This window comes from Triturus cristatus, chromosome 7 (genome assembly GCF_964204655.1).
Source record: "Triturus cristatus chromosome 7, aTriCri1.1, whole genome shotgun sequence".
In the NCBI taxonomy this organism is placed as follows: Eukaryota; Metazoa; Chordata; class Amphibia; order Caudata; family Salamandridae; genus Triturus; species Triturus cristatus.
The window spans coordinates 487,026,300-487,050,522 of NC_140590.1; the positions used below are offsets into that span (position 1 = coordinate 487,026,300).

General features: G+C 43.2%; 1 protein-coding gene across 5 annotated transcripts in view; it reads left to right on the plus strand.

Moving 5' to 3' along the window:
- PIK3R5 (phosphoinositide-3-kinase regulatory subunit 5) overlaps window positions 1-24,223 on the plus strand; it is a 287,692-nt gene that overhangs the window by 216,717 nt on the left and 46,752 nt on the right. For all 5 annotated transcript variants that reach the window (XR_014966525.1, XM_085616833.1, XM_085616832.1 and 2 more), the window contains exons 11-14: window positions 8,647-8,797; window positions 12,001-12,126; window positions 15,932-16,060; window positions 18,192-18,285. Coding sequence is in view for 4 of the 5 variants with exons in the window: in XM_085616833.1 (XP_085472959.1) it covers window positions 8,647-8,797; window positions 12,001-12,126; window positions 15,932-16,060; window positions 18,192-18,285 (500 nt within the window). In the remaining variant the exon portion in view is untranslated. The remainder of the gene's footprint in view (window positions 1-8,646; window positions 8,798-12,000; window positions 12,127-15,931; window positions 16,061-18,191; window positions 18,286-24,223) is intronic.

Here is a 24,223-nt window from a genome sequence, read left to right on the forward strand (position 1 = left end):
GTAACAATGCAAGGTGGCCAACATGCTGCTTTTAAACATAAAACCCATCTTGGAATGGTAAAAGAATGATACACTATGCACAGTACCATTCTAAGATATTCAAAAACATATTTTAGTGACCTTCGTTTCCTTAAACTAAATTACCTTTTCTTGTGACTATAGCTATCTAAACTTCTGCAGTTCTTGACTGCTCACCAAAAAGCGTGCTACACTGGAAAGTGTCACACATTTAGACTACTATAGTTAAAGCTAAATTAATGTCTTCTTTTTGCAGAAAATTGATTTTGTCCATCCACCTTTGTGATCTCTGGTCATGTTTCCTATTAGGCCAGACTTTTCTCCATTAATATTGGGAATGTTTTGCCATGCCTCAGGCTGTACGCATGCTGCCACATATTTTGATGATGTTGTACTAGTTACATTGTTGAAGTGAATTCCTTTCACTCTCGCCAAATTTACATTTTTGCAAAGGTGGGTGCAGATCAACCATGAACTTATGGCACCTCCTTCTTGTTCAGGCCACCGTGTTAATCAATAACTGTCAGGATTTGTACTAGGAAGACTATGTAGCTCTCACAGGGGCAACAATGTAGACTTGTTCCAAACCCTCCAATAGGGTATGAGCACCTCTCGTGTTTGGAGATCTCACTAAACCTTATTAGAAACACAAATATTGAGAGACTTTGCATGAGCTGAAAATCAGCAGTATGTCTTTGGCAATGAAAGCAGTTGCAAATATGTCTGGCCTTAATTCGTGTTAGCTTTTCTACAGTGCATTCAGAATTTTCAACAGGAAAGGACATACTTTGTGCGCAAAGGACAACTACATTTGCTTTTGAGTGAATATGGGATACTCTCTAGGCTTGGAATATTTCTGTGAGCTAACTGCATATGCAGTCGCTATCTTGGCTTTGGAGTAAAACGGGATGGCCATCTTGGCATGGGAGACATTAAATTACAAATCGGGCAACCATGTTTTTTAAAATATATCTTTCATTTCGTTTACCCACCAAGCCTCATGCCTGCCTTTTGCTTTAACTCTGATTAACTCTGTGAAAGAGTTATCAACAATTTAGAGAGTGACCCCTTTTACAAAGACATAGGGGATTGGGTTCAGCCAAAGCAATACAAATGTTCTTCCCCTGGACTTTTTGTTTAAAATCCCATCTTCCCTATATGGATGCTCACTTATCAACCTAAGAAGAACAGATATAACTTCAATGTAAAAAATAACCAACTATGCTCCAATCACAATGTTCAGAAATTTAGCAATAAGTCCAAAGGGAAGAACTTTTGTATTGGTCTGACTGCAGAAAGTCAATTTAAAATGCTTCACAACTTATACTCCACAATAACTTTTCAATGTGCACATTTATCACATTCAAGCATTGAACGACTGCAGACACTTTCACAAAGCAAAGACAGTAGCTCAAGCTATCAAGGTAGATCTGTGCTGGCATCATGCAGTAAACACAAATCATTATGCACAAACTTTGTGTTTACAGTCTGCATCTGCACAGGCTGTTATATAGACTTGTGTATTTAATGTGGGCCTTGTCTTGTTGCAGCAGTCCATGCTTGATGCAGCAGAGCAGTACATTCAGACCACAGTGTCTCATGATAGTGTTTGGTAACTGTATATATTAAGCATGAGACATGACCAATGACAGCGGTGCACTTTAACTACACTGATCCAACAAAAACAGAACTTTGGTAAGCAACGAATATATCCTATGGCCACAGCCCCTGTTTGATAGATGAGACTGACCAACAGGGACCCACTGTAACTGTTTTTCACAAGTCCTCTAAATTCAGTGAGCAGTCGTGAACTCTTGAGATAAACACAAGTCACAACCTTCCACTGATGCAGTTTCATTGACAGAATTGTTCATGTTTTGGTAAAAAGTAGCTCCTGCTTTGTAGATGCAGCACACGTATATCACACAGGTCAATGGAATATCAATGGCTTCCTGTGGTCATGCTGGGTGGCTGCTGGATGTTGCAATAAACACTTGTTTAATAGAGGCTGTTGTACCAGCAGTCACAACAAACACTGATTTCTGCCTGCAGCTGTAGTGTGTGTTTGACCTGACCTGTATAGTAAACACGGTACTAGTTTACAACTGAAATACAGAAAAGACAGACAAGGTCACAGTTTGATGTAGTGGAGTGATGGTGATGGTCCACCTTTGTATGGATGTATGTGGTGCTCACAGTATGAACTCAAAGCAAGAGAGTACTGTGAAGTATGGGGCGGGCGGTTTCACCGTTGATAGTGTAGAGGAAGTGGGGGAGGGAGGAGGGTGATAAAGGATACAGCCTTAACTTGATAGACTATATTTGTTTACTACACAGGTCCACCAAACACTATCTGCAGCACACTGAAGCAGTCAGTTTTCAATTCTCCTATACATTTAACACAGCTCAGAGACACTCTTTAAGGATTGTAAATTCACTTTCAGTGGCCAAGCTTCTTGTCAAGACTGTGGCTTTCACTATGATCCACAGATTTGAGGCACGCTCAACAGACACTCAATGCCTAAATACTTTAAAAAGCCTATGTCAAAATACGGCCATTGTTCAGATTGGGCAGAACCTGGTGCCAAAACATGTTAGTTTTGTGCCAAACACAGAGCTTATTATCGGTACACTTTTGACATTTTGTAAATGATTTTCATAACACCTGAAAATGTTCCTAAATCACAGGTTTTCAGCCAGACTTTGGGCAACTTTTGTAAGTTTTATATTTGTATGGAAGATTGTACACAGGTATGTTCTCACTTCCAATAAACTGAGGAAGTTCAAATAAGAAAAAAGGGAAATATTTTGTAGGCACCTATCTTTATTTTCATCATATCAAATTCACAAATTGCTTGAATGTGCTAGTAGACTAGATTGATTTAGTTTATTAGATATTGGAATCTTCAAAATCATCTTGTCAGCAAATTCAGTGAATTAAGTGATTCATCAGATTCCGTACCTGAGCCCAGTTCATTTAAAAAAAGGAAAAAGGGTTTTTCTTCATCCAGGGTGAAAATATTTTTCTCTATGAATTAACCCCTTCTCTTCCACCTTCCAGTGTTTGAGGGGTAATTGCTTTCACTTCTCCCTCTGGAAAAGGATCCACTCTTGCACTTGACACAGGCGGGGTGAGAAGAAGCGACAACTGGTGAGGAAGGAGGGAGTGAGTGGGGAGGAGCAACACAGAGGATGGGGATAGCGAGGAGAAGTAACAGGACACAGCGCAACATAGAGGGGGTGGGGAGAAGCAAACTGGCAATAGACCGCAATACGGAGCGCAGTCGGAGAGAAGTACAAGAGGGAGACAGCTCTATAACACATACACTTTCATGGAGTGCTTAATCCAAAAGAAAAAAGTAATGTTTGAAAAGCAAGCAGTGGTAGCATAAAAGCTAGCCAATCAAAAGGGCTGGTAAAGAGGGTATGCTTCATTGGAGGGACAAATTTAAGGTTAACAAGCTGGAGGATGAATTAGAAGCCGGCAAATGAGAGTGACAGTAAAGGAAACCAGTGGTAAGCATTGGGCAGACTGCAAGCACTTGTCTGTTCATGGGAAGTCCACAATATGTCTCACAACAGACAGCGCATGCACTGCCTGTATGCTCGACCTAAAGAGTAGTGCCTCATTCTGCCCATACCCCCGAAAACAACTTGCGCACTATATTTATAGCCAGCTGAGTTCAAAGGTAGCATTCTTTTTAAAGCATACAAACTGGAGAGGTGAGAGCACGGCATCACAATACAGTTTTTGTCTTCAACAAAACACTATTTTGACTTGAAAATGCAAATTTAGCCTTTTACTGAGAATTGATCAAAACAGTACACTGTTGTACGTTTACCTAAAACTGTCAATGTAATCTTCGCTGACATTGCTCAATATGTGAAAGGATTTGGGACCAGCAGATGACCTTTATGCTTTTCTAGGTAATTGCTCTGGCTGCTTACATGCATATGATATAGCCATCCATTAATTTTGTTTTCCACAGTTTTTGTAAACAAAAGGCTTTGAATTGTGTCAGGTTGAGCTCCCTTTGAATTACATAGGTGGGTACAGTATATTCATCTTGCAACTGGTTTTGCTAGTTTATCTTTTAGTTGTAAGAGATCAAAGACAGTAAAAAGGTTGATTTAAGCTTGGATAAAGAAAAAAGCAGATGAACTGAATTCTTAACATATTTTTCAAACAAGTGTCTTTTCGTTTTTTCTCTTTGTAACATGGAAGATAAGGCATTTTTGGATTTTGGTTGCTCTGTCCACTTCCCTCTGTAGGCAGGCCAGTCCGATCCGTGCTTGGGCTCAGCTCAACAATTCATTTTTTTTCCTAAAGAAACTGAAAGGTAACTCATCAGGAAACTTAGAGGATGTAACAAGACAGACACTTGCCCCCCTCCCCATCCCACTATCGCCAGCACATTCAATGCTGCTGGCTTTATTTTGCATTTGATTAACGCCCCGGTAGCCCATTCGGAATGGGTGGGAGGAGAATGAGGTGAGTGTGGAAAGCGGGGCGGGGGGTGTTAAACTTGAGTTGAATGCTACACCTTTGCCCACTCCTTCTTACCCAGGGTTAGGAGAGCACCAGTGGTGTAGCAATGGTGCCAGTGGCACTAGTGCAAGCTTGGGAAGTGGGCCATGTACTGTCATGGTGCATAGTACAAGCACCCATAACAGGGGTACGGTGGCCACTTAAAAACAAAACCTGCTGCACCCTACGTGCCTGGAAAGCATTGCAAAGCGATACCAAAGGGGATGATAGACGGAGCGTTTGAGCAAATCAAACACTCACCCCCAGTCAACTGATCTGGGTTTAATCCATCATCATTCTTTAGCTCACTCCACCACCCCAGTTCAGACATGGCCATATGCAAATCAGTCTGACCCTGTGCCTCATGGGAACAGTCCAGCCCGAACTGCCAAGCCATGTCTTCCCTGGACCGAAAACAAGCATCCTGGGACTGGTTTCGGGTTCATAACCCTCATCAGCCAGGCTATCTTGAATCCAGTAGCAAAGTGAGCAAGGGACCCACATCTGGGCATATCCTGCCAACTTAGGGCAAACAAAGCGATACCAAAGGGGATGATGGACGGAGCGTTTGAGCAAATCAAACACTCACCCCCAGTCAACTGATCTGGGTTTAATCCATCATCGTTCTTTAGCTCACTCCACCACCCCAGTTCAGACATGGCCATATGCAAATCAGTCTAACCCTGTCCCACAGGGCACAGGGTCAAGACTGATTTGCATATGGCTGGGTCCAAACTGGAATGGCATGGGGAGCAAAACAACTATGGATTTAAGCCCAGATCTCTGTACTTTGGTGAATGTATGACATTGTTCTGCATTCTGTCCATCAATAGTTCTTTTTGCATTTGTCACCCCGAGTGGGACGGGTATGCTCAGACGTGAGTCCTGTGCTCTCCATGCCACTGGAATCAAGCTATCCTGGCTGAAGAGGGGTGAAACCCCGAAACCGGTCCTAGGATGCTTGTTTCCAGTCCAAGGAGGACCTGGCCTGGCAGTTCGGGCTGGACTGTTCCCATGAGGCACAGGGTCAAGACTGATTTGCATATGGCTGGGTCCAAACTGGAACGGCATGGTGAGCAAAAAAACGATGGATTTAAGCCCAGATCTCTGTACTGGGGTGAATGTATGTCATTGTTCTGCATTCTGTCCATCAATAGTTCTTTTTGCATGGAGAGCATTGCAGCATCACACACCAGCAAGGAAAGTTGACTCCAACGTCTTCCAAGCTGCTGTGTTATGTAGCTCCTGTCTATGTTATGCTATGCTCCTGTTGTTGATGGTATGTTATGCAGGGTCTGTCTTTTGTTCTATGTTTTATGTTGTGTTGCTGCTGTCTAGGTTATGTAATGTAACTGCATGTTTGGCTGATCTATACAACTATTTAGCACAACTTAGGTCTTCTCTGTGGCTCAGAAATAAACATTTTGGGTTTTACATGTAAATTAATTTGCTGATCGGCACGTGTTTTGTCTTTTAGAGCCATGCAGGAACCCTGGCTCGGGTCTCCCCTTGATCCCTGGCTTGTCCACATCTAGTTTTGCATCATTTTTGTTTGCAAGGGAAGGCGAACCATTTAGATTCAAAACACCTACACGATGACCTTTAATTAAGCTTGGAACGGTTGGAGGAAAGAAGTAGGCGTTTCTCAATGGCATTTCCTTATCCACATACTTTGTATGTGCCCTTGCACTGAAATTATATCTTCTGATAAAGGGTTCTGCGTGGATGGATTTTGCTCATTTTTTAGTTGACCACAATATAAAGGTTCTTTACTTTCAATGACTGTCAACACACTGATGAGTCAACAATAGAGGGTAAATCCAATCTGTTTTTGCCAACTGACCTGTGACCTAATGGTTTGGCTCGCAAAATACGCAAAGGTACTGAGTCAGAGATCGACCTGCCTAATGAATATTAATTTCGTTTATAAAAAGTTTCAGTAGGAATTAGATGTGCTAGACGCTGCCCAATGACCAGGAAGCACCCACCTCAATTTGCAAAGGGAAAGGGGTCCATAATAAACCCATTCCCTATCGGCAATTAATTATCCCCCCAAACTGGGAGTCAATGGTTTAAAACCGGAATTCCACTCGCAAACCATTGATACATAGGGATGCGATTTACAATTTGTAATTGGCACCCACAACACATCCCTTCCAAATTGTCAGTCATTATGAAACACAAACATATTTATGGAGTGAGTAAAAATTTACTGACTCCTAAAATAGGTTCAATAAATAGGAAAAAAGGGATTTTCTGGTCGCAAACCCTGTGATATTGTGAATCGCAACTGCAAAATCCCTTAGTACATCTGGTTCTATGTCCGTTCAACGTTGTTGAGAATTTTCCATTTTCATGGATGACAAAACTGGTTTTAGAGTAATTTGAATTGTTGACTAATTTCAAATCTTTTTCTGAAATTATTGATGCGTTCTCCTTCAGATCTTGTGTGGAGTTTTCATTTAGGACACACAGTGGCGTCGAGGATCATTCCCTAACATCCAAGAACAACCAAAGAGAAAGTGCTAACCATACAATCATATCACCCACACATACACACCACAAGAAGCTCAACGGACCCATCACTCCACTGAGCTCTTCTGTTGGGTAAACCCACATTCACAGAAAACATTGCTTACATGAGGCAATTCCTATGATTTGTATGTCCTGTGTTATTGGACCTGGTAAAATTATCACACTTAGGCTTAGGCAGATCTCTGATTGGTTATTGGAACAACTACCCCCCACCCCCCCAAAAAAAATAAGGATTCAGACAGGGTTCGCCTTTTAAGATATATGTATGCTTTGTGTGATAAACATCAATGGATGTGTTGGTAATAATACAGAAACTAATCTGACCAAGTACCTAAAAGGCCAAGAGGCCAGACCATTGGGGAGCACTATAATACAAAAATGGATAACATTACTTTCCTATGCTTCCTTTTCTAGTGTACAACAGTTTTGAAACCCTATTGTAAATCCCACAATAGACATCCTGCTTCCTTCCTCCTCGCAGAGAGAACAGCAGCTTCTTCACCTACTAATGTGAATAGATTCAGACAGTTGAACACAGTGATTCAAGCAGCAGCATTTTCCTTTTGAAAGGGGTTTTGGGTTCCTTCAGCAGATGCAGCTCCTGCCCTTCTACATATGATCATCTATGCTATTGAGCCTTCCATTTTTTTGTTAGAACGAGGTGCCACGGGAAAAATTTGAATCACGAAGAGTTTCATTTAGTAGCGGAGAACTGACTTGCATGAGTAACAGCAAAGGAGTGCATCTCTTGACTAAAATGTAGTTTCTGCATGCTGAGAGTACCAGCTCAGACAACCCCTCATCGTAGACGTCAGCAAATCCCTAAGCATCTCTTGATAAGAGGCTCAGCGTCCAAACATTTATTAATGTTACCGGTAAGTCCAAGTCCAACTTAGGCTCCAGAGGTATACAGAATTTTACATTCCTGAACAACCTTTTTTTTTAGCACTTTTTATTATTCTCCAAGTAAAAACAAAGAAATTGTAAAGGCCTCATATCTAAAGGGGACTCAAGCAAGAATAACACTCATATTGTGGTATATTACTTGCAATACTGTATTTCTGCACACCTAAAGCCTGTTGGAGGAGGCTTCACTCCCTAATGTCAGCGGGTGGAGACCTGCAATTCCACATCAAAGTGTAAATCTACACCGTGGCTTATGGAATAGCAAACAGTGTAGAGTTACACCTAGCAGTAGTAGTAAATATGCACCTGAATAAATACACAGTTGTAGAGTTACCTTTGTGAATAGATCCAATAGTTTGTGTAGGTGCACAGAGATAGCAAAACAGTACACATGTTTAAATCACCTAATGCTGATTCTTTGAAAATGCTGTAGCCAGAGATAGGCCAACATCCTAGCACTAGAAGGTTTAGTTAGAGCCAACAGCAAAGCCTAAATGTGAAGTGGTGAGAGGAGAAAGAAAATGGACTCAAGGACTGGCTTCCATGTTGAATAGTGCATTGGAAAAGCGGCACTGTTTATACCTTCATTATTGAATGCCACATTATTATGAATGTCTGCTACGGGCATTGTGTGATAGCGATTTTCTCTTCTCTTCCAGACTTAAGGAAAGCAAGTCCCCTTTGCTGACAAGGTACTTCCGGCTGCAGTTCTTCTATGTACCGGTGAAGAGAAGCTGGACAGCCTTGACTGGATCACTGACAAATGCTTCCGTTTTAGGAGACACTCAACACAAACCCTCAGTGCAGATGGTAGGTGTGCCTCCAACTACTACCCCCCAACTCCAGTCTGTGTTTTAAATCAGTATCATAAAATGTCCAGATTCTCAATGTCAAGTCCCATTGTAAGAGTGGCCTTTGTAGCTGGGCATGTTTGGAGATTATGATTTTGTCCTCCAAGATGATAGCTGTGGCTGCTGACAGCAATTGTGTCAGTGAGCAGAGATGGGCATTTCTCTGTTTGCTGGGGAAGCCAGAGCAGAGCAGGACATTGACGCAGTCTGCTGATGATGGAGACCAGATAGGAACAGGCAATGCAGCAGCACTCATGACACTATAGGGTACTCCGCCAAAACACTGAGTTTTTAATATCGACCAGAACTTAAATGGACTCTACAGTATTTTTTTTTTAAGTTTAAAGAGCTTTATTGAAGCAAGTAAAGGCATATGTACAACATTATACAAACCTTTGCATGACAAAAGAGCAAAAGGTTGTAACAAAACTGCATAGATATGATGAGGGAATAAACATTAAAAGATAACTACCAATGAGACATATCCCAAAATTTGAAGCAATAATGAAAGGTCGCACCTTGAATCGCGATAGCATTTTACATTTTTCAAAGAAAGGAAAGACAGGAGAAGAGATGAAAAGTAAGAGAAGAAAAGAAATAAGAAGAAAGAAAGAAAAGGAAATAAAAAAAAGAGGGGGAGAAAGAAGAGAAAGAAGAAAGAAGGAAAGGAAAAATGAGAGATGACCTAATCAAAAACCATATGAAGATTACCAAAAAACATTATTATATCATTAGTGTGAAACATACCCAAACTTGACTAATAAAAGTTACAAAAGCAAAACAAAAGAAAAAGAAAAAGTAATGGCGGTTGGCAAATTACGAAGTGCAGACGCGGATAAATAATTGGTGAGTGGAGACCACAAGGCTTTTTTACGAATCATTTGCTGAGATGTGCTGACGGACGCTCTATCCAGTCTGTGATGGTAACAGAAAAGATTCCACCAAGCGGAATAGGAAACTTTAGAAGCATCTTTCCAATTAGAGGTTATTACCTGAAAAGCAATAGCAATTACCATATCCGCAAAGATACCAACCTTGCGGGAACCGATCCATATTACAGAGTTACTTCCAAGGAATATAGAATATATATCAAAAGGAAAATTAATTGAACAGATGGAAGATATAGATTTACACACTTGAGTCCAAAAACGGGAAATGTTGGGACAATGGAAAAAGGAGTGCATTAACGTGCCAGGGTTGTGTTGACATGACCAACGGTTTGGGGATAATTCTACGTTATGCTTGGAAAGGGATAAAGGAGTAAAGAACAATCTTTGTTAAAAATAATAGAGGGTCTGAGTGGTCAGATTCCCATAGAAGTTCAACTTTAGTCTTGGGGCGATCAAGAGAGGAGAAATGGAGATATTTATAGATGTGTGAGGCTCGAAAAGTGGGAGAAGTAGATAGGGGTTCAAATATGGAGTCCAAAGAAGATAAAGAAGATCCAGAAAGGATAGAGAATCTATCAATTAAAAGCATTCTCAAAAAAGATTCATATCTAAGTAATGAGGAGACTGGTACAAGAAATGTAAGCTGTACCTCTTGGGGGGTGAGGAAAAGGTGCCCAATCTACCCCACCATGATAGGAAAAGGGGAGACCATTTGTTTGTCATATTAACTTTTAAGAGAACCTCATCTAAATTAAGTTGGATCGTTTTTGCAACAGAGGAGGAATATTTAATTCCCAAGCAGGTAATACTACTAGTATTCCATTTAAGAGCAAACCCTTCAAACATGCTCTTTAAACAGTATTTATTTAATGGAAGAACTTCAGATTTGGAAATTTTTTATTTGTACCCAGATAAGGAGGCATAAGAAGAGAGAAGATCCGAGAATGCAGGCAGCGAAAGTGATGAATCTGAAATATATAACATAATATCGTAGGCATAAGCCGTATATTTGATTTCAATTGCCTTATGTTTAAAGCCTCGGAAGAAAGGTGAATGATGCGAAGAATGTAAAAAAGGTTCAAGGGAAGAATAAAAAGCAAAGGAGAAAGAGGACATCCTTTACGAGTACCCCATTGTAAGGGAAAATAAAACGATTGAGAGCCATTGGCAAAAACTGAGGCGAGGAATATAGTAAACTGATGACTCTACAATATTGACTACCAAAATATATTCACGATAAATAGATTCGAAGTTACGAATAGCAAATCTTTGCTTACCTTGATAAAATGCTGGTAGACAATATTCTGGAGTTGATGTGTGGGTTGGTCGATACTGTTGGCCTCAGTATTTTGACATTCAACCTGCTACTGTGAATTCAGTGAATCAAATAGATCCCTAAAGTGTTCCCTTCTTGAACAATGTTTTAGCATGATTTTTTTCTGGCAACAAACAGCAGCAATTATGCATTTCTGGCAGTCTTTGTCATTAAATGTATGTACATATTTGGTATTTGTACAGCACAAGAGTAGCTGTAAAATACCAGCCTAGTGTGTATGTTCAAATGACATTTATATTTCAAACCAGCCTGCTCTCTTAGCACACGGCCCCATATAAAGCAACAGCTCTACCTAGTTGTGCTAAAGAGACAACTCGATTTTTATAAGTTCAATTATTTTTTCTTTTCATATTAATCTATTCCCCTTTCATTATTTTCAAATCCACCTTGACTTCCTAATGATGTGAATTTACCAGGAATGAAAGAGGTTGACAGGTTATTGGTATGCTTTACCTACCTTCCCTTTCCTCCACAATATCACTTTTCTAATGTCACTATTCTGCATTTTTATATTATTGCAATGCACACTGAATGTTATAGAAAGTGTGTGCATCTCAAGTAGTGGGTGGCTGATTTCAATCACTTAAGAAAGCAGAGGTGTGTAAGGTCTGTTTCCTCTACTCACGTAGGACAACTGTAGATGCGCTTGCAAGCTGCAAAATTCCAAACCGCCGCTGACCTTCTCCCTCCAACCTGGAATAGACCCCTGCTTGGCTTACCGCCACATTTTAGATTTACCATCCTTGAGTCTTTGTCTTAAGAGCCATTGACGCTTTGCATCACGGCCGGTTATCAGGGATGGTGGAATTAACAGTCAATGCTAATTGATAATTGTACATCTCACTCCTGGAGCAGTGACCACCAACACTTGTGCCTTATTGCTCACCTTGCTGTTGCATGTGCACGCATGATTTTGATATTCTCTGTTCTCTGCAGAGCCCTCTGCCAACTACAGATGAGGAGAGCACTAATGAAATCTCGCACTATATTGGGATGTTGGATCCATGGTACGAACGCAACATCGTGGGCTTGATGGACCTCTCCACCGCTGTCCTTTGTCAGGTAAGGCCACTTGTCTTTGCTTCACCCACCCCGCATCCTGTTCAGAAATACGTATTGCAAAAGAGGTAATACCTGGGTCACTGTGGCTGGATGCCATGTGAAGGGGTTGGAGGGTAGGTATGCTGATTTTTAGTAGGCATCGGCTCTGCTGCCGGGTCGACTTGGATTTTTTATAAGAATTTCTGTAAAAACTGACAGCCCCTTACTTTGGGAGTTTATTTTTGGAAAATGTTAACACCATATCCCAATGGCCATCACTATCAGCTATATTGGATCTTTACATCTTTACGTAGATGACAAGCTTCACAGTGATTTTAAAACAATGTAGTCTTTGCTTCCCAGATTCTCACACAGTTATCAACATTGATTCTTAGAGTTGCAAAGCACTTGGCATAGTTTCACACAGTGGCCAACATTTAAAAAGAAAATCCTGGGACACTTTGCCGGCATAGGGCTGCAGCAGATAGAAAGTTCTTGTTTGCGTGCCTGTGTGTTACAAAGAGGAACAGTTTCTGCAACAATATTATCCAGGACAGCCTCCAACTTGCTGGGACTGTCCCTGCAAAAACGGTACAGTTGGCAACTATGAGCTTCAGCATTTTTAGTTAGACCAGAGGATGCAACATTCATGCAGAGCCGCTTCATATGAGTGCTAACAGTAGTGACTGTCAGCATATTGTCCAGGTGGAGAAAGCGTCAGTGTCGAAGAGAGTGATAGTGGATAAGGGTTTAGGACCTCATGCCTTGCTAGAAAGTGCTACTCCTAGTTTTATCTGCTCTCTGTGGTGGTGACGCATATAGTAAAGGTGGAGTTAAAAGGGGTGATTATCAGACACTTCTGAGAGGCTGTGCCACAGCTTGTTACAAGTCAGTGGTAGGTGACACCGTTCTAAAGTCTCTTCTTGTCCATGTGTACCAGTTCTTGTCCAGTCCAACCTAGCCCAGCCGAGAACAACAATGACATCACTTAGCACACAATGGGGTGGGATCGTGACAAAATATATTCTATGTTATAGGAGCTCAAGGTACCATCCTACACGGGGGCGTATATTTGGGAGGTGCATAGGGTGGAACATCCCCATATCATGTTTTAGCGTCGGTTTGACGGGGCCCATGTCAGAGTTGTGAGGTCTCCAAAGCTATAAGAATGGCCGCAGGTATTAATAATTTTTAAAGTATATTAAATTAATAAACAGCTGTTGTTTCCCTTATCCTTAAATTAGACATAAAGCACCACTATGTGGCAGACTGTCATGAGTATTCACAAATAGAGGGACAAAGGGCTTTTATACATGAAGTCCAGCACAGTTGCCCAAATGCAATATGAAAATTAAAGTTGTGCTGTTCTTGAATGATCTAAAATTCAGCAATATACAAAGGACAGTAGGCTACAGAGTCAAAGAGATGGGAATCCATTTCTTTGGAATGTACTGCCCTCACACACCCAGTTGGGTGTCATGCTTCATCATCGGGTTGCTCCTCGTCTGGCCGGCGCTGCAGTGCCTGACGGGCTCCCGATGAGGGGCATTTTGGCGGAGAGCTTTTTTCAAATAGCCATTTGGTGCCGTGGCCGTGAGAGATTTAGTGAGTGTAGATGAATAAGTGGTGTGTGGTGTTTATGTGAGTTAAAACAGGGCTCCTCGTTGCACCTCGCTACTGCACCCCTGGGGTGGCGTAGCATTCTGACGCATTTTCAGGTTTATGATGTCTCCTAAATCTGGAAATGTATCAGAATACATGGGTGTGGCATGGGAACACCAACAGCAACATCCATGTCACGCCCCTTACATGCAAATTGTTGTGTGAGAAGGTGCGATATTTACAGGCACACCTAAAGCCACGCAGGGTGGAGTTACGTTTCCTTGTACTGAATAATAAACTGAGCACAGAAACACAAGTTGCAAAAACTGTGGGAACCTGCTCAGCTCTCCTGCGCTCCCTGCGCAAAATTATGCCACTCCTCCCAGTACAAGCCCGAGAGCAGATAGTCAGGTGCACCATTCTCAGCCGCCTGGACTACTGCAACGCGCTGCTACTCGAGTCCCCAGTTGCTCTACTGGACCGACTCCAAAGAGTTCAGTCGGCCGCAGCCAAGTTAGTTCTTGGTTGGACCAGAAGATCCTCAGCCACAGCGGCCTTAGCCGAGCTACATTGGCTCCCACTCAGGCAACGAGTGGCGTTCAAGACTCTTTGCCTCGTCTTTAAAGCGCTCCACGGAGTTGGATCCAAACCTCTGCAGGCCATGTTTACTTGGTATACCCCCACCAGAACCCTACGCTCTGCCTCTGCCTGCCTGGTAACTGTTCCCAGATACAACAAGGTCAGGACGGGGGGCAGATCTTTCCGAGTCGCAGCGGCTAAGCTGTGGAACAGTATGCCTCTCGAAATCCGTCAAATCCCACAACTCCTCCCCTTTCGGAAACATATCAAAACCTGGTTATTCCCTTAAAATACCTAACCCTTAGTTGCTCTCTTCCGCCAGTTCCCCTTAGTCTAGAGTATTTGCTAAGCGCCAGGAAACCTGCAAGGTGTCAGCCGCGCTATACAAATGTTTTAAATAAATAAATAATAATAAATAAATAAATTGTAAATATTGGGCAGCAGGTTGCGATGCCGGTGCGTCATGCAACATGACGTACCTGCAGCATAAGGGACTTGTAAATAAGCCCCTGGGTATTGGAGGGTTAGTGGCAGACCGGGAGTGGAGTCATGAGGGAGTGGATCATCAGAAGCTGAATCAAAGGCAGTCGACGTTCTGTCAGGCCATATGCATTAATTGTACACAGCGTGCCCCAAAATAATTTGATGAGTAATCTGTTTTGCCTTACCTAATTTGTTAAATTCTCTATTTTAATATATAAGGACCTATTGCAGGAGCTTATGTGTATAAAGCAGGTCTAAGCTTATGATACTGTTAAGAATGTTCAAGGTTTAATGCAGTTAATGGTGACTTCTATGTGTAGTCCCGATCACAGGTGCGAATCACAGAGTAGTTAGGGTTATTATATCTACTGCAGATTACAGAGTTATACTATGTATAGCAGTTCATTTGATTCATGTGGTTGTAGCAGAGATCTTTGTGCAACCTGCAGCTAAGTTACAATAGTGGTAAAGCAGCTCAGGGAGTTTTACGCCATCTGCAAACAACTGCATGTAACATCCAAGATAACTTAATATTTTGTCATTCTAGAGTTGTTATAGCTAGTTCTGTTGGGTGGATTGTACTATGGAATATCAAGGCATTTGTCCTCGTGTCAGTAATCTCCACTGGTAAATAGGTGGAAGGATTTGCTAGGGCCAGCCCAAATTCAGCTCACAATTAACTGCTGCAACTAGAACCCGGACTGATCTACTCTTCTATATCTTTACCTCCTGCCACACGAACTCTGAGCTGAATTTGCCACAGTACTTGTTGGTAAACTTCTGATTTCAGACCCTTCGCCCTAACAATATTGGCATAGATACGCCCCTGACCCTACAGGAGGTATGGAGGGGTTCCACATGGATGATATTGTGAGTGTGAAAGCCAGTGTCTGTGGCCTTTTATTCCTGATAGGAGCACTCATCTGGGCACCAAGAGCACCAAACATTTCCCCTCATAGACCACTTTATAAACCCACTCTCTTCCAACCAAGCAAAACCCTCACAGTAGCTTTCTACAGGTCTACCACATTGCCCTTCAGGGCCTTGTCAGTGGTGTTAGGTGCTATACAAATCGAACTACAATACAATACGATAGTGCCCACATGTGTACAGATCAGAAAGGACATGTTCTCCTCTCATGCTGTGTTTCTTCGCTTTTCAGCAATCAGCCAAGCCAGAGGGCGAGTCTTTGACGGCCCCTCGGGAGCCACTCCCAATCCTGGCCGATGTGATGCTCTACTACTGCCGATTCGCCACGCGTCCGGTGCTGCTGCAGCTCTACCAGGCTGAGGTACTTGCATTCTGTACTTATTTACTTTGGGATATGACCTGGTCCATGTGAATAGCTGGATACAGGTGCATTGGTGGCCATTTGGCGCGTAACACGTGAGATGACAGTGCTTCTGTACAAGACAAAACAAGAGTCATTGTTCCTTTCCCAAACCTCGAGCTGGGCATGGCATACCCTCTATCTTCTTGCTTTCTCACTGAAAGCCTCCCTCTTGAAGTTACTGGTCACCACCCCACTTTCTCCCACTTTACGCCATTTATTGGCTTTCTCAAAGCCATTCTGGGCATGAGCAACAAACATAACCTCTCACCCGGAAACTGTAGCCAACACGGAACACACATCCAACCCAACAATGGCATACAGTTGGGTATCCCTTTGCTCATCAGTACAAATCTCTGATTTGTACATGAGGACACTCAATGCATTATCGTACAACAGAACACATTGAGTCAGATCACCTCACACATATCCTTATTTCGAATAGTCTTAGACACTGATAACTGCCAGGCATTGGGTACGCGCATGCGATTCAGGACAGCCCTCCAGTCTCACCCATCCAACAAGAACATTCACCCTTAATTTCTTGGAGTCTACAGTCACCTACAACTTTCTTTTTATTGGGGTTTTTGCAATGCTTCATAGCATTATGTGAAGAAACAGAATCCTTTGAGAAGGGGTACAGGACTGGGATAAGTTCAAGTGTTGAGATTAGAAGGCAGACCAGGGAGCCAGGACATGGAGTGTCTGCTGAGATGAGTCGTCATCCAATTTGTTATGAATCAATGTTAGAGTCTTTAACGGTCCAGAAATGTCGTTTGAGGTTGAAATATTGAGGCAATAGCCAGACTTTGGCATCTGAGCGATTCGACAGCTTAACCATGTGTCAGTCGGCGATAGAACAGTCTTGGGGAGACAAGGCAATCCATACACCAGGTAGAAGAAATATGTTTTAGGCCACTCTGCCTGTTTAGTACATGCTGTTCCAATACCTACTCTAATACCATTATAAAACAGCCGAGCATCTCAAGAGGATATCCTGCTGGCAACCCCATTGACATCCACGTATATCTGCACGCAACTGAATGAGAGCTGCTATAAATGTAATTCAGTTACACATAGCTATGGCCGGGTGACGGACATGGAAGTCCTATCGTGCTAAGGTCACAGGCAGCCCCCTTTTACTCTATAGACAGCACAAGTAAAATCATATTTCGATCTGTGATAATCGATTCTGGACCATTTAGGTCATCCCTGAACTACAGAATGATTTGCAATGCCCTACCAATGGTATGACTGGGAATAACGTAACATAATATTGTATCAGTATCCAGGGCCATCTTCTTATCTGTAGTCAAGTAACGGAGCAGTGCCTCAAGCGAGTATCCAGTACCAATGATGCTGTGTCCGTTTTCACTGAAAGGTTAAAGGATACCGCATGATATAGTTTGACTATTGCAAGCCATCTTCTGATATTACCCACGATGCTTTGCAAGAATCCCATGCCAGCCGGAAGACTGTAGCCGTGATGCTGAGTCAAGATTGCCTGCCAGCTTCCAGTCTGTTCTCATCATGTTGCATTCCTGGATCCGTGTTTCTAATCCTGTGCCATAATCATATGCCTGGCTAATAGTCTGTTAACAAGAAGCTTTGCCAGGATCCCAGGCTAGCTTCCATTTGCCACGATCAATGCTAGCTTCCAGTCGGTCCCTATTTTTGTGTGCTATTGTTTAGATCTGTCTTTCCGTGTATGCCTCATGACAACGTACAATCTGTGTCGATGATGCAGGGGTACTATGTTTAATACACCTGACTTTCCAGGATGGCTCATTGCTTGAATGTTCAGGTAACATTGATGTCTGAGCATGGACGACTAAAATATTGTGATTCCCTGGCACTTTGTATGCTAGAATATCACTGATAAAAGATGTCTTCACATAAATATTATGTCCTAGGAATTCTTTACACAGTACCGTCCCTTTGGGTATATACTCCAGAAGAGCTATATTTTCTTTGCAATATTTAGGACACAATATTGTTATCAGATGATATTTAGTCCATAATTCTATGGTGCCAAACTACCTGGCCCCGTTAAGGTTTTAAAATCTTATTGTTTTCCCTATATCTGTGACAGATAACGTTTCATAATGGGGAGAAGAGGACAGAGGTTTTCATTCACTCCTTGGAGATGGGCCACTCTGCAGCTACCCGGGCCATCAAAGCTTCAGGTAAGCACCGATGCCAGTCACATCTTCACTGTCCATTGTTTGGCAGAAAGACCACTAGAACTTCAAGAAAGTCTCTAGACTGCTGCAGCAAAGATAGAGATAGTTGTCATGGTTCCTGACTGGTGCGACAAAAGGGCCAGACTACAGAAGTACCTTTGGTGTGCAGTGAGTATTTGCATCCGTTTCATGCACCCCTGGACAAATACACGAGTAACAGATGCTTGCATGGCCTCATTTGCAATGCATATTGTGCATAGACACATTTCATACCTGTGCAATATCAGCAGTGTGTTTCCTCATTTCCAAAGGTCCCATGCAAATGAGGAACCACCTCTGCTCATTCATCTGTGCCAATTGACCAATGCAGGTGCAAGGGTAAACATGCTCTTAAGAGGCACACTAATTGCACCACCTAGGAAGTGGAAATAATTATTGTGCTCCCTAAGAGGACCTTTGGGGTTTTGCCGAGATGGCCCAAGGAAGCCCCAGACACCCCTATAAGAGGGTGCAGTTACAGACCCCGTCCTCTCTCAAATTTCACTTTCTGCAGGAACACTTAGCAGGGACAGAATGAGAGTGAAATGGGCTGTATTTGTACTGGAATTAGAAACAGAATTACTCAATAAACCCCTTTGAAGATTAGACAAAGTGTCAGAGGCATCTGACACGCGTGGTCAACACTAGTTTTGTCACAAGCACTGTGCAATCTAAGAAACCAATGGAGAATCTCCTCCTAATAGTTATGTTTGAGAGAAAAGAATACCAAAATAGTTCTGGTGGGACTCTTTGACTTGAAATATGATAAAGTAAGAAAGTTGTCATAAGGTTTTCCTGGGGGTAAGAAAGCCTTTTCTATCATTGTCAGTGATGGAAGGGCCTACAACATCACGGGGTTCCTGATGCTAAGCCATTCATTGATTAGGAATCCATCAACACTGATGGGATTATTGGTGCTGAGAATGCTTTAGATGTCGAGGTATGAGTTGGCACCAAGGCAGATCTTTGCATAAAGGGATTTCAATTCCAAGTATATGGATATTAATAGAAAGGGAAAGGGATTGATGGCAATGGAGAAGTTTATGGTACTTCAGGATGTTGTGACACTAGGGTCAGGAGATATTGTGAAACTCCAAGAAATAGGAAAATGAAGAAGTTAATTAACTGTGAGAGCTGTTGAACTTTTCAATAAAGTACTAAACAAATTGAGGCAGGAAGAAAGAGTTGTTGTACCAATTCTTTTCTATAAAGTTTTCAAACTCCTCTTCCTTCACAGTGGCCAGAGATGATTCAATGTCAGTGAGTTGAGGATGCCAGATGCCACTAGCGCCGCTCTTATAAGCTCACATATAAACTTAAAGTCATGTCCACCTCTAGCATCTAGGAAAGACATCCTTCTGGGAGAATTAAATTAGGAGAAGTACTATATTGAGCAGGAGGAAAGGGTGTCAAGAGGTCTTTGGAATGGTTGGTGGCACCAGGCGGTAAAGTTCAGTATCCAAAGCAAGACTAACAGTAAGAATTAAGCATAACCCCATATAGAGCAGCAATATGGACATCCAGAGAAGTGCCGATTACCAAATAAATATATCTGTGTATGTTCCTACGTGAATTTACAGACTAAATCACACAATTGAGATGTATTTGTACAAATTGTATGGATGTGATAACGGTAGCCCTGGTGAAGTATGGAGCCTACCTGGTCTAGTCATCTGATAAAAAAGGACATGCGCATTGAGACAGGCAGCCTTTTATCAACAAAGATATATTTTCTGCAGTCAAAGTACAGTGAGACCTAGTAAAAAGATTTCCTGCTATAGTCTGTGAAACCCAATGCAGAGTAGAGCTTGGTAGCTTTAGGGAGAGCCTTTCAGGAGGAGGAGAGGGAGAGTTGGTTGAAAAACTGTCGATTCAGCTCTTTTTTGATGAACAGAAAGGAGAGGAGGGGAATAGTGCAAACGGAGGAGGAAATGATGTTCCAGTCTTCAGATGCACTTTCAGAAAATTATTGATTTCGACCTTGATTATGAGTGAGACGGATTTGCGTGCATGGATTCCAGATGACTAGAATGTACTTTACCGCCCGCTACCCTTGCACCTAAATTTAGTTCTTCCGAGATCCCCTGCAATAAAATGCAAACCCCTAATTACTGGGTACAAACCCACAGGCTGAGTCCCCATTTTGAGGACCTAACTGCTCCAATTTTCCATCTGCTCTGAGCAGGTGCTTAATTGGAGCGGGGAGGCACTTCTAGGCTGGGAATGGTGTCGTGAGACGATGGAGGATGGTGTCAGCAAGGCGGAGACTAACATTCTCCCCGTGCCCTTGGAGAGGGTTGGGCAGAGGTCCAGGCTGGGGTTGGATCTGCAATCCTCCTGTGATCTTGCTGACCTAATTTTCTGACTAATAATTTTGGGTTCCAATTTCCGTACCCGGATTATCTTGAAATCCCAAATCTGTTGTGGCCGGTGGAGCGGTACCCCACCCACGGATGCCGCTGTGCCCAATGTGCAATCGGTGCTCAAGTGTTCCTTTTTTATTGAAAGCTGTAATATTAGGAGACGTCAGTCACAGCTATGTAGTAAGCAAAACCCCACTGAAAGTCTAAAACTCATGTTTTGCACTAAATTCTTATATTGAAAGATCTAAAAGTTGACGGACTCACCCTAAGGAGTTTGCTGATTGGTACATGGTAGTGCCAACTCGCAGAGGTTAATCCCAGCTCACATTATTTGCAGGCGTGCTGGAGTGATTGGTGTTTTGTGCACGGTGTTGAAAGTAGGAACACGTAATTGCAAATGAACTCACCAAGGCTCACTCACCAGGAACTGGGCGGGGACCTCCAAGCTCATCTCATTGGCAGTAAAGGGAACCGTATCTAATGGTGTGTGGGTCATAATAGCAGAGATGAAAGCCATACGGCGGTTCAGGAAACAGATAAAAACCCTCATCCTGTCCATATGACTGCGCCCTAGTTAGGCTGAGAGTATTTCACAACACGCTTGACCAATGAGCGATCACCAACAAGCACCAAACGCAGAACTAAAGTACAAATTAAACCTAAAAGAATCTTGGCACTAGGGTGACCACCCATGCGTATAATTTTAAATAAATTAGCCCTGAAGTCTGTTGTTGGTAATTGATGCCTTAATGGATGGTATTTGTCTGTAATTTTAACTAAAGGACACAAGTTAATTCCCACAACAGAAGTGGGAGGGGGGTATTTATTTTGAAATTTGTAAAGCGCAGCGTATACCCGTGGGCGTCTTGGCGCTATGACTCGGCTAAAATCTCCGTGGGGGTAGTCTCTGTGCTGCATTTCCGAGGGAGGGGCAGACAGCCAGGGTGTCTGATTCCCCAAGAAATGCAAATGTGTACATTTTCGATAGATGTAAAGGTTGCTGGAGGGGGGGAGGGCTTAATTCATGGAGTCCCTTGAAGATTCCAGATGACAAGACATTTTCTTTTTGAGAGGGTACTGTAAGGGCGTGTTCCAAACTGAGCTATGGAGTTTGTGCTTTTAATGAACAGTAATAAAAAATGTTTGCTCCAGATATGATATGCATATAACTGAAATCTATACTTTATAAGCACTTTTTATCTTTAACCTAAATGTATATGTGCATTTAGTGGCATCCTATATTATACTGTGTGTAATGCACACATAAAATAATGATAAGCATTCAAAGTGCACTAAAAATACACAAGTCACTTTTCCTTGCTGCACCAAACAGGATTCCATTCTGTGAGCCTCTGGTTGCACACATATACACCAGTTTTTTTTCTAGTTTTTTTCCCTTTTTCATAGAGTTTTATATAGCGCGAACTAGACCGAAGATATCAGGTATCAGAGCGCTTTACATGAGCACCAGTTTCGTTACAGATGGACACATTCATTTTTGATAGGCACGGGGAGATTAAGTGATTTGCCCAGAATCACAGGATGTTGAGCGTCGTTGCCGAGACACGAACCCAGTTTCCCAGCTCCGAGGTCGACCGCACTAACCGTAAGGCTACATCCTGTCCCCAGTAAGGATCGCTGTTAGACCTGGCATCATTGGCATGAGTCTCTCCTCCATTTTTTTCTGTTTGCCTCCTCTGTTTACGATGTTTTTGCTGGATTATTGCTTTGGGCACTGTGCCACTGCTGATCAGTGCCACAGTGCAAGTGCTCCCTATGTTAAATTGTTACATTGATTGGTGTTACCATGATTGGCTTGGTTGACTTACTGTTCAGACCCTAGTCTAGTGCACTGCGTGTGCCAACGGGCGTGTAAGTTAACTGCTGCTGGTGCGCTTGCAGCACTGGTTGTGCCACCCACAGAAGCAGCGTGTAAAATGTGTCTCAGGCCTGCCACTGCAGCGCCTGCGTGCAGTCCCTGACTGCCATGTCGACTTGGCAAGGAAACCTACTTGCCAGTCTCTAAACCTTCACTTTGCCACATTTCAGACACCTCTATGGTAGGCCCTAGGGCAGGGTGCATTGTTGGTAAAAGGTAGGTCATGCCCTGATGTGTGTGGCATGACCTAATAGTGAATTACAGCCATTTTCGTTTTTCACTATTGAAGGGCTACCTGCCTCCAATAGGCCAGACTGGGCAGACTGATTATTAACTCCATTATAATCTATCTGACTCAGGGAGCATGGTAGCAAGTCGAGTTTAGTATCCCTGAACTCAGAATTTAATAACACACCCTTTAGGATGGATGGTTTTTAAATTCTATGTTTGAAAATAGCACTTTTAGAAAGTGGCTATTTTCTTGTCCAACTATCTACCGGTCTCTGCTGGTTTGGTGTGTGTGTCAGGGGCTGGGTGGCTCCAGAGGTCTGAATGAGTCAGTGTGGGGTGAATGGGGCGTTTACACATAGAGTGAGGGAAGAGTAGCCTGCCCTGCCTGACACAATACTGGCTCCGCCTCCTGCTGGGCGACTGATAGCCCTGCTCCTGCCAGTGACAATACTGGCTCCGCCTCCTGCTGGGCGGCTGAGGACTCTGCCCTGCTCAGTGAATAGGCCAGGTGCCTCTGCCTGGCAACACCCCCAACAAACCTGAGCTGGTGGGAATCTCCCTGCTTGGACAAAGGGAACAAAGGGAAAAAGGGGTATAAGAGAAGGACCCCTGAACCAAGAACTCAGATCACTTCTGACAAGGAAACCTGTACCAAGGACAAGAAGCCTGCTGATCTAAGGACTTGCCTCCCCTTTCTGCCAGAGTGCTGTTTTGCTGTGGAGGAACCTGAAAGCTGCTTCTTTATTTTTGCCAAGGAACAAGGAGAGAGGAACTTGGTGTGTACTCTCTGAACACTTGCTAGGAAATCTCCAAGGACTGGAAGAGTGCCAGTCTCCTGTTGAAGTCACAGGGCCAAAGGACTTCACCATCTACTGAATTGCTGAATTGCTGGAAAGTGTTGTTTCCAGTACACAAGGGAAAATCTGCAGTCTCGACGCCGCCGACGCCGCCGAATCCAGCTCGACATCGTGAGTAACGGCTCCAGTGTCCCGAGCCTTCGACGCCGGCCGCCGGGCCCAATCGACGCCAGCAGCAACGCCAGTGAGCAGTGGGTATCGGCCCCGGCTCCAAGTGACCCCGTCTCGACGCCGGTATCGACGCCAGTGAGGAGTGAGTATCGGCTCCACCTCCAAGCGACCCCGTCCCGACGCCGCTGCTGATCGCATCGACTCGACGCCCTTCTCGACGCCGTGAGCGCTGCTCCAGCCCGACATCCCTCGACGCCGCTGCGGATTGACCCGACTCCGAGGCACAATCGACGCCGACATCTCGACGCCGTGGATCATCGTTTTCTTCGTTTCTCAAGGTACTGTACTTGTGGGGTCTGTTGCAACTCCAGGCTCGACGTAGCGCTCCTCGCGGTCGACGCCAAACCTTGGGAATCTTGTAGACTCGACGTCGTGTGACTCCTGTGGGGGTTACATTGTTG